Genomic DNA, 10,989 nt, shown 5'->3' on the forward strand with positions numbered 1-10,989 from the left:
GGAAGTGGCTTGGCTTGAAAGAGATGCTTAGATACTGATATATTATTTTACTTCTCAGTTGTGGTGAATTATGTTATTTATCTCCAAAGTTGCAGGCAATTTTTACCTTAAAAAAATTTAGTTTTACAGCTAAATGTTTTTAAGGATTGAAAGGATTGGTAAAATTCAAGTATGAATACCACTTGCCACACTTTCTGCAAAGATGGCAAGTCAAAAACCAGCCTCAGTTTCAACGCCTTCTCTGTTTCACTTCTCTATGTCTCTCTTTGAACAAGTATCTGTTCAACATATTTTATGGGTGAAACTTTAGATTAAAAAAAGTCAAATATATATGTGTGTATGTGAAAACCATAAGCCATAGGAATTTTTAAAACATATATTTGCTGTTTGGGGAGGAATGATAAATTATCATTGCACTATAAATGTATTGGCATAAGTGGCTTATATTCTTAACTTTAATAACAGTTGGTAATTTCCCGAGTCATTATAATCAAGCTTTAACACATTAACTCGGTGACTTGATCAATGTCCTTTCTGAGAAAATATGTTACAACCTAGCACATTGCCATCTATTATAATATTCTTGGTCAATAATCGTTATTTTTACTGTAATTATTGAAAGCTGGCTTCCCCTCTTGTGGAGAGCATTGTGAATGCAGAAGCATGAGATCGTTCAGGATCAAGGTGTCATCCATAATAGCACATTCATCTGGATTTATGTCCCTTTTCAATTAAGGGACAATCAAGATCAAATTAATTTAGCTCACAGCTACTAATGAGCAACAGCAAAATCAGCTCGCTATAAAAATTGTTATTGAATTTTATTTCCTTCAACTTGATGCACCTCGGTACACAGGGAGATAATACCAGCTTGAGGTTTAGGGGTGAGGGACCTTGGGGTTGTGTGCAGGCTTTGAATCCTGGTGGATAAACATATGATGGGTTGTTAGAGGTCCACAGAGATGGGCTTCCTCTGCCAACCCATCCTTGATGGCTGCCTTTTGAGTGAGTTCTGTGGTCTAGACTGCTGTCTGATATAATTATAATTCGAGCCACATCTGTAACTTAAAATTTTCCAGTAGCCACATTTGAAAAGGTTAAGAAAAACAAGTGTAATTAATTTTGACATGTTTTATTTAACTCAGTATATCCAAAATATTATTTCAATGTGTAAAAAATATTAATGAACCAGTTTACATTTTTTTTTTTTTTTTGTACTAAGCCTTCAACATCTGATGTGCGTTTCCATTTGCAGCATTCCTCAATTCAGCCCAGCCTCAGCGCAAATGAGCAATAGCCATGAGCGGCTGATGGCTGCTGTATTGGACAGGGCAAGTCTGGACTGAATTTTTTCAGTTGTAACAAGGTTTTTCCTCTCTCTTTAGGGTTTGCAGGTTGGGGATTGGGTGCTCACTGGCAATAAAGAACATGCAAACATACAAGCAGGATAAGATACTACATTTTCATTTTTACCATTAGTCTTGCAAGTCATTGGCAAATTTACAATCGCTATGAATTGGCTTATAGCTCCTGTCACCATCCACCTTCCACACTAATAAAGGCAGAATAGAACCTCATGAATATCCTGTTTCCTCATTATCAGAGCTTGGCTTCACCAATTGTGGCCTCATAAAAAATAAGGTTTTCCTTATATTATTATTATTATTTGTTGCCATGAATAATGCACATTTTTTGAAGCCGGATTCTAGTACTATTGCTTTGATATCAAATAGACATGAAGCCTATTGTCAAATATATGTTTGGGGAATAAGGAGTCACTGAGTATTTTATCTCACTGACAATGTTTCTGAAGAAAGCACTGACTTAAACCTAGGGAGAATATTTTAATTGTTTAATATTATAAAAGTTTAATAGGAATTCTGAGGCATAATACAAGAATACCACTTGTCACTGAACTTGATTACCACAGACTACGAGATGTGTGATGTGAGCCTGGAAGTCTGGCATTGTCACCACTCCAATGGAATGGGATGAGGGGGAAGAGGAGGAGGGAGAAAAGCTACTGTGATGGCTGCTCCAATGGATATTTATAGCCATGAATTAGGCTGCTCACCAGTGCAGGAGGCCCTCTGATGCCACTCTGACAGGCTTCTACTTGGCAGTCTCGAAACTGTTATTTCTACCTTCTATCCTCTCAGAGTGAAGAGATAGCTACCAGATTCCTGACTGGTTTCTCCATTTCCAGCCATGTCCTCCTCAAATTCATCCACCCCACAACCTTCAGAGAGCTCTGTTGAAAGCGTAGGTGGGAGCCCATTATTCGCTGCTAAAAATACTTCAGTGACTCCCCGTTGCCCATGGGTTAGAGACCATGTGTTTCTTGACAGTGGCATACAGGCCATCCTATGATCTGGCCCCTGCTAGCTTCCTTTCCTCTCTTTTCCTCCCTGCTTGCCTCCCTCTGACTTTTAATTAATGTCCCTGCATCTCTGCAGCTCCATGTTCCTCTAACCAAACACTTCCTCCCATTCCCCTCCTCAAGCCTCTTCCTCACCAAAAATTTTAGCTCACTTTCTTTATAAGACTCTAATGAGACTTCACCTCCCTGAGAAAGCATGTCCAAGCCTCCCCTACTCCATGAAGGCAGGTGAAATGCTTGTGCTCCCCAGTGTTCTAATGCTCTCAGCAAATTGTACATGTATCCATCCTAAAGCCTGTCTGTGCACCGGCTGCCATGTGATTAAGACCTTGCCTCACTAGTTTTTGAATCCTTTGTGCCAAGCTCAATGCTGATGTATAGCAGGTGCTCAGTGGGTGTCTGTTAAGGGGCTGGCCAGCCCTGTGAAGCAGAGATTTCTAGGCCTTTTTTCTTTATTGGCAAGTGAAGCCTGGTGCCTCAGCCAGCTCTTGGGGAGGGTTAGTCATTCCCTTTCAAGACGGGACTGGTGACGAGGCTGAGATGTCAGCCCAATGCCTGCTTCAGAACACATATAATTCTTGGCAATGAAAGTGCATTGTTTTGGTTGAGTGTGTTGAGGTCTCGGGACCCCACCAGGAATGTAATGTTTGAAAATGAAGAAGAGCAGATGTGGGGATGCAGTGATGACGCCTGAGTGGTGAGGAGTTTAATCTCCATTTTGATGGCATTGGGAGCCATTGAAGTATTTTAAGCAGGGAGCGAGAGGTCCAGGTTTACTGGACCAAGGCTCTTAGAGCCTACCCTCCATTTCACGTGTGTATCTCTTTCAGTCTCTGATGGGGGGAAGTTCAGAGGACAGGGCCAGAGATAGGGACTTGTATCAGAATACACACTGGGTGGGCAACTGGCTTAACAGCCTGACTTTCCAGCATCTTCCTTTGAGGTTCATTTTTTCTTCTTCATAGCATTTAACACTCTCTGGAACTGACTTGCTAATTTATTTACCTACTTATTGGCTGTACCCACCACTAAAATATATGCTGTGTTGAAGGGAGACTTGTTACTCTTGCTCCATCGTGCCCAGTTTGCCTCTGACTCATACCATCGACGTGAGCTTCTTGTACCTCTGTGCCTCCAGACCTAGAATAAAAATCCTTGACTCGATTTCCCAGTAGGATATTGGAAGCATCTCTCAAAGGGTCAAGGTCTTTCTGATATTTTGCACACAGTTGATTTCACCAGGCTGGTTGCCTATCTCCATCTGTGGGACTTTTATCTTTTTTCACTCTTATTGAACAAATTAGCCAACATGACATTGGATACTGATTAGCAATTTGTATAGCAAATTTTTAAAAAATTGGCAGAATTCCATTGTTTTGCTCTTTAATTCTTAATTTACATTTTTAATATACTATGTCTTTATGTGATGGGATTTCCTCTTCTGTGTCTGTCTGTAATGGAACAAAGGGTTCTTCCCACCCTCAAATGATTATGAATAGTGAGCAGCTAGCTACTCATTGTTATTTTATAATTCAAGCTGAGAATATTCATGACCTTTTCTTTCCTTTTGCTAGTGTAAATGTGGCTCAAAATGTGGAGTAGGGTTCTGTTGCTCCCAGAGCCTTCCCCGTTGCCTGCATGCTGAAGGATTTAGAGTCCCGTTGGAGGTTGTCCTTAGCCTCTTGGTCAGCCCTGTACAGGGACATAAATTGTCAACGCATGTGTCCCCACCTCTCAGAAGCCCCTCACTATGCCCATCTTCCTGGCTTCTATGTTAACCTGTGCTTCTGCACACAGAGTTCTTCATCTGTGCTGAGATCTCTCATTTACTTGTCCAACAGAGGTTCTGGAGAGGAGAAACTTTATCCTATCCACCACTGTATCCCTCGAGGCCCCTGAGAGGGTGGCAGACATCAATAAATGATCACGAAGAACTGAGTTATCATAAAAGCCAACATGTATATGTACTCTATATGACAGGCACTGTTTTTAGTTGCCTTAACTATATTAACACATTTAATTTTTACAACTAACCCCATGAAACAGGTACTATTACCCTGATTTAACGGGTATGGGAGCTAAGCTAGAGAAGACACTGAGTAGCCTGCCTAAGGTTACCCGGGCAATATAGGGCACAGCAAGATCTGGCCCTAGGAATATGACACCAGAGCCCACCTGCCTACGCACTGCACTGTACTGCCTTCTGGGGTGAGTGGAGGCCACCACTTATTTATATGGCGTTAGAGCCAGGAAGCAGAGCTTTTCTTCATCTGACTCAGGGGCCTCCAAGTCGGGGATACCAACTCATTCTTCTTGACTCCAACAACCATCTGAGAATAGAGTAACTTCAAATGGTAGGAAAGCAAATTGATATGAGCCTTCCTTAATGCCCAAGGACTGCCTGGTAGGTGCCAGGTCAGGATATCCAGGAGAAAGCCTCCTCATGCTTCCCTGAGTCCTATGTTTATGGCTACCAGCAGCCCTGGGTAAAGAAGGATCTACCCCCGCCCCCATGTGGCACAGAGCCCTCTGAAGAACCTGCGTGTTGGCTCTGCCACCACTTACCCATGTGACAAATCACTCTGAGCCATCATTACTCTGAAAATACAGGTGCTCTTCAGGTGCTGGGAGGCATCATGGCAGAGTGCTCTTGCCAGGAATTTCATGGAACAGATTTTGTTTTAAAGAGAAGGGACTGAAATTAAGTTTTCACCTATTTATTTTGCCAAGTAAGAACATTAAAAAAAGGATAAAAGAAAAAGTCCATCTCTTGTTACCATCATTTGATAAAAACATTTTAACTCCCTAAAATATAAATGGAATTATCTTAGAGAAAGAGGAACAATTCATTAAATTGAGTTCAGATGGTTAACAAGTCGAAAAACTCACATTGCTTTTGTTTTGTTCAGTTCAGCTTGGACCTGTGAAAGTTCTATCAGCCAGCACTGAAGGCCAGCTTTGGGGAACAAGTAAGTGCAGAAAAAAGAAGCCCCCAACTCTAGCCCTGTTGTCCACTACTTGTGTGACCTTGGGCAATTTATTTGATACATTTGATCTCTAATTTCCTCCTGTATAAATTGGGGCTTTGTGAAGCTTAAAGGAGATATGTGTTGAGTATCCATTACCCAGGGATGGAGGTCAGACCATGTTTACAGTTTTTAGTGCAGTGATTCTCAAGGAGTGATTCCCTGCAGGCAATATTAGCACCACCTGAGAACTTTGGAGAACTATTGCTTGTTGGGCCCTACCCCAGACCTGCTGCATCATAAACGAGGTGGAGTCCAGCAATCTGTATTTTGAACAGCACTCTGGGTGATTCTGATGCACGCTCAAGTTTGAGTTCCACCGCTATAGAGAATGCTGCCATCTTTGTAACAGTGGCAGTCAATGTGGCGGTAGTTAGTCTCTGACAGAGCTCCCAGAGGCACATACGCAGAGGGAGAACCTAGAGGGCTTTGGGTTTGCCTGGTAATTATCCAGCTCAAGCTGCACTTTCTTCACTAATCCTTCCCTCCCAGAACGGGGCTTTACCTGGATGTATTAATCATGGCTCTCCCACCTGCCTGTCCCTGATAGATTTCTCATGAGTATGAGTGGGACACCAGTGCCCACCTTTCAGCTAGCAGTGGAGCATTGCTCTACAGGAAGTCCTCCACCCTACCCCAATCTGGCTGTCTCTGGCTTCTGTATGCCGGGAGCTGGGACAAGCTACACCCTGCACTTTGTTGCCGACTAGCTTCTCTCAGTGTCTCTCATTTCCTCTTCTGGATGAAGCTTGTAGGTAGGTTATGTGGCTGGTTTACCTGTCTATATTCTCTCTCTGTTTTAGTCTGGTGATACAGGATGCTGTTAGAATCTTTGTCCCAAGGTGTAGCTTTGACTGGGTCATGCTCCCAATCAAAATGGTCCCCTCACAAGGCACCCACAGAAAAAAATCTGAAGTCTTTAGCTTAAAACACAAGGCCTCCAAAATCTAGTGCCACCAATTTAATTTCTTTTAAAATAAAATTTAAAGATGTAGAAAGCACAGAGAATAGTATAACACATACTCAAAAGTGACACGTTAACATGCTATCACATTTTTAAATTAAATTTTTTGTGTGTGAAGAAATCATTACAGATAATGTCGCCTTTCCTCTCATTCCTTAAAACCATCTTTAGGGCATTTTATTCTATGAGTCACTTTCATATAACCTACAGTTGAGCTGGCTGGATCCCTGGGATTTCGCTGTGGAAACTGGTGCTCCCATGCCTCCTTGCCTTTGCTTGACTGGAACGCCTTCCCCTCCCATCAGCTGCCCATCTGTGCTTGCTCAAACCCTCCTTGCCCTTCAAGTCCCTGTGCAAATGCCATACTTCCCATAAAGTCGCTGGGTATTCTCTCTTCATGTCTTTCACAATCCCCACTCTCATGCTAAGCTGGGGATAACTTCTAAATCTCCATGTTCTAAGCACAGGATTAATTTAGAGCACAGGGATAAAAGCTCAGTCATCAATGGTGGGTGGCATCTTTGACAGACTCAATGTCCCCATCTGCAAATGGGGATAATGTCTTCTGACAGGCTTGTTGAGAGAGAGTGGGTATGACAGCAGTAAAAGACTATAAGGCAAGGGAGTTTATATATAATCACAGTTAAGGGATCATTTATGTTTGTTTACTGCTTCCTGGCTTTTGTCATCATCAGTAGTGCAGCCTGTACATATCTGAGCTGCCCCAGGGCAGAATGATTACTACTTGACTCATCTTTGATGCTCCATGGGTCTTGATGTTTTGCACACAGTTATAAATATTGAGATTGTTTCTGCCCTATCTCATTACAAGATGGAGAAGTTGAACTTCCCCTTGGATGTCAGACATGTAACCAGTGCTTACTCTGTGCCAGGCACAGTACCAGCTGGTTAGTAGAGGCACAAGAGGTTTCAGACATGAGACCAAAGCCCTTTGGAGACCCAGGGCATTGATGTGACAAAGCACTCATGTTCCTTCATGTTGTTCATTCATTGTCCGAGGAGCACCCAGATGGAGAGGGCTGATGGTGCTTAAAGGGGAAGAGGGTACATTCTCTGGGAGCCTCTGAGATAAACACTGCAAGAAAGCAGATGCCGAACATCTCACAGCATCTGGTTTAGAAATAGCCTTTTCAATGACATCTGTACAAATGACTTTGGGGGGAAAACTGACCAAGTATGAGCAAAACAGGTCCACGATTCCAGACTCAAAAACTTCTGAAAATTTGAAATTTATCATAACTTATTTGGCAGTAAAACCTAGGATAGGAGGCTGTTTAAGGCATTTATCAAGTTGAATGTGAAAATTCACACCTTTTGCTGCAGAAGTGTGTGTGTGTGTGTGTGTGTGTGTGTGTGTGTATGTGTGTGTGTGTGTGTGATTACAGGATACTTTCCTAGAACCTAAAGGGGATGTTTTGTAGCGTATAGTATCACATTTCTAAACCCTGGGAAATTCTGAATTCCTAAATAAATCTGGCTGGCCCCAGGGTTTTAGCCAAGGATTGCGGACCTATACAGACTTCATCAGGAAAAGATCCTCCCCCTGTTCACCCAGCCCCTTATAGGCTCCCAGGAAAATGGATTTCTTCCACCCAAGGTAGGCTAGTCCTGGTATCTTTGAAATGCATGCAGGGTCCAGCCTAACTTGTAGTTGAAGCCCAAAGTGATCCTTTCCTCATTCAAAACTGTATTTTTCTAGTGTTAGAAACAGTGTAGACTAACCAGAAAGTGGCCTCAGCACTGCCTGCAGGATCCTCTGGGTGGTATTGGATGGCTGTGATGCAAGACAGGGCAAATCCCCCGAATGGAGATTCAAATCCTACACCCAGAGAAAGAGGGTTCTTGACTAAGTGTAGGAAAGGATTCAAGTGCATGCCAGAGTTAGAGACAAAGGAGAATTTATTAGAGAAGGGATAACGCTCCATAAACAGAAGGTGGTCACCTCTCAGAGACGTAGAGTGAGAGAACCGAGAGGGACAGAGAGACAGAGAGAAAAGACTAGGAGAAAAAAAGACCAAAAGACAGACACAGAAAGAAAGGTAGACAAAGACAGGACCAAGACCCCGAATGTTTGGGAAATTTAGTTTATATATCATTCTTAGTTTCTATGAATTAATAGTTTAAAGACTTTGCCTATTTTCCTTTGATGGTATGGGTATACAGCGTGAAAGATAAGGGTATATAGCGAGAGAAAGCCTGTTGGTGACCCCTAGCCTTTCTTCCATAGTTTCTCTGCCGGGAATGTTTATTTTGTGTAAGGTATGACTCAAGGCTCTGTTTTCCCTTCACAGCATGGGGTAAATGGTTTGTTAGTAATTCGGCAGGAATCTTCCTTTGCTCTATAGCTTTCTTGTGGTCTGGCTGAAGGGCTGATCTGCACATTATAAGCTCTAAATATACTTTGACTTAATGTTTAGTTCTCATTCCTCTTCCCTACATTAACCCCCTCAGGGGTTAATACCCCAGGCTGCTCACCCCACTGAACACCTGCACACTCTGGGCTTTCTGTCCTGCCTCCCCATATCATGATGTGTAGGTAAAAAATCACATTTTCTTGGGGTCCTACTGGGTTCTGAGGTCTTAAATTAATGGTGCTGAGGTATTAATGGGTGGTATAGGCTCTGGGTTTTATATCTGGATGCCATTGACAACTTAGCAAGGGTACTTTTTGCTGTAACCCAGAGAGTTGACTAATAGAGGGTTTTCAAATAACATGCTAGACAATTAGGAAAAATATTTCGGGGCAGAGGAGTTGTTCTGATTGCTTAGTGCTGCTTAATAAACTACCCCCAAACCTAAGCAGGGGTGTAAGCAGGCATTTTATTCTGCTCAGGAATTTTGGGAGTGTTGGGCTGAGTGGTTCTTCTCTGACCCACGTGAACTTAGTTGGGTGGCTCTATTCTGTTAGTCAAAGTGGTCACCAGACTGCCCAGATTCAAGGTGGGGAGGAAAATAGGTCTCACTTTTTGATGGGGCGCAGCAGGACCCCATGACAGGAGCACATAGGGTAGGAGTACTGGATCACTTTTGGTAAAGCTGGTACTGGAGGCTTCCAGGCAGAGCAAACGCCCATGTGGAAAAATCTGTAATCCCAAGCCAAAGAATAATGGTAGAAGAAACTTGTGGTGCAGAGAAGCTAGAACAAGACTTTTTCAAAAAACATACACATAGGCAGAACAAGGAAGTTGGTGTTAGGAGGACTGAGAAAATCCACGCACCTACCTCTCACCTACAGCCTACTGCCTCCCATCCCCCGCACTTCTTCTACCCCCATCCTCAGGGCGTTGGACATTCCTCGCACACATGCAGATAACTTTTCCTTCAATTGTGAAATATGAAATTTAGAGTATAGCATTAAGGCCTGCTAAAGCTGATAGCCAGGGCTTCCAGAGAGTGAGTTAGTAGTTAGAACAGGAAGGCAGCATGAGCCCCAAGGCCTTGGAGAATAAGAGTGTGGAGGGGGAGGCACTCCTAGGGGAGGGAAGCGGTCAGCAAGAAGACCCAGCTGTCCTCATGTCCCAGGGGCACAGATGGGGTGCTGCTGGGCCTGGCCTCTGCTGGCTTCTCAGCTTCCCTCTTCCTGGCACACCGTCCTCACCTCCTACAGAAGACCCTGCCACATGGGCCTCAGGGTGGCAGATGTTTGTGAGCTGGAGGCTAGAGCATCCTCTTCTAGAGACTTGGCTAGATCGATGGGCGGGGGAGAAAGCCACCAGGGAGCATTTTTATTTCAGCATGTTAAAACAGCACTCATCTGGACACCTGGGCTTGTGGGTTTGTAATTTTATCTCAGCTGCTGCCCATCACTGCAAGTGTGCTATTAAAGGCAATCTTGCTACCACCGCTGTGAAATGCCAGCTGAGAGCTGCCAGTTTTGTGGTTGACCGGTGACTGGGGCTCCCGCATCCCTTCACTCCGGAGTGTGGTGTGAAATTGAAATTGACTTGGGACTGGATTCTTTCCTCCAAATGAGCTGCCTTTGAAAGGAAAAGAATCCCTTTAAAACCGAGGAATCAACCTGACAGCGACGTTCCCATGCAGGTGGCCAATTCCCATGCCTCCCTCTGGAGGGTCTGAGGGGTGGCATCTCTGGGGTGACTATCTTGACCTGGCTGCCCTGCTGCCAGTCACCCCTCCCCTCCCCTCCTCTCTGTGAACTGGGGTCAGTTAAGGAGACATGGACTTTTTCTATAACGAGCCTGAGCCTGAGTTGGGATAATAGGCCTTCTGGAAAATTAAAGTCATATTCTAACCTCCTAGAGCAAAAATAACACATTTTGAATATTCCAGAGTTTTCTATTGTCTGCACTACTGATTCTCCTTCATCATTGGCAGCATTCAACATCATTGACAAGCTAAGGAAAATAATGTGTGTGGGCTGACAACCCAGGGAGCCAGAGAAGGAGCAGCAGTGTGGGTGACCCCAGAAGGAAACCAGGTAGGGGTGGGCAGAGGGCTTGAACTTTCCACTTCATTGATTGCCATGGCCACCTGAGAAGGAGGCAGACACAGTTGAACAAGGTCCCACGCCTACCACTCAGGGCTTTCGTGTCCTCATCAGCAAAATGGAGATAATAGGGATATCTTCTTTTTGGGGT

At 43.8% G+C, this 10,989-nt stretch overlaps 1 protein-coding gene across 2 annotated transcripts in view; it reads left to right on the plus strand.

The window, feature by feature from the left end:
- GPR39 (G protein-coupled receptor 39) overlaps positions 1 to 10,989 on the plus strand; it is a 183,757-nt gene that overhangs the window by 79,277 nt on the left and 93,491 nt on the right. The window contains exon 2 of one of the 2 annotated variants that reach the window (XM_025039381.1): positions 5,290 to 5,349. The exons of the other annotated variant lie outside the window; for it this stretch is intronic. Coding sequence (XP_024895149.1) covers positions 5,290 to 5,349 — 60 coding nt within the window. The remainder of the gene's footprint in view (positions 1 to 5,289; positions 5,350 to 10,989) is intronic. 2 annotated transcript variants of the gene reach the window in all.

Source organism: Pteropus alecto, unplaced genomic scaffold, assembly GCF_000325575.1.
Source record: "Pteropus alecto unplaced genomic scaffold, ASM32557v1 scaffold3, whole genome shotgun sequence".
NCBI lineage: Eukaryota > Metazoa > Chordata > Mammalia > Chiroptera > Pteropodidae > Pteropus > Pteropus alecto.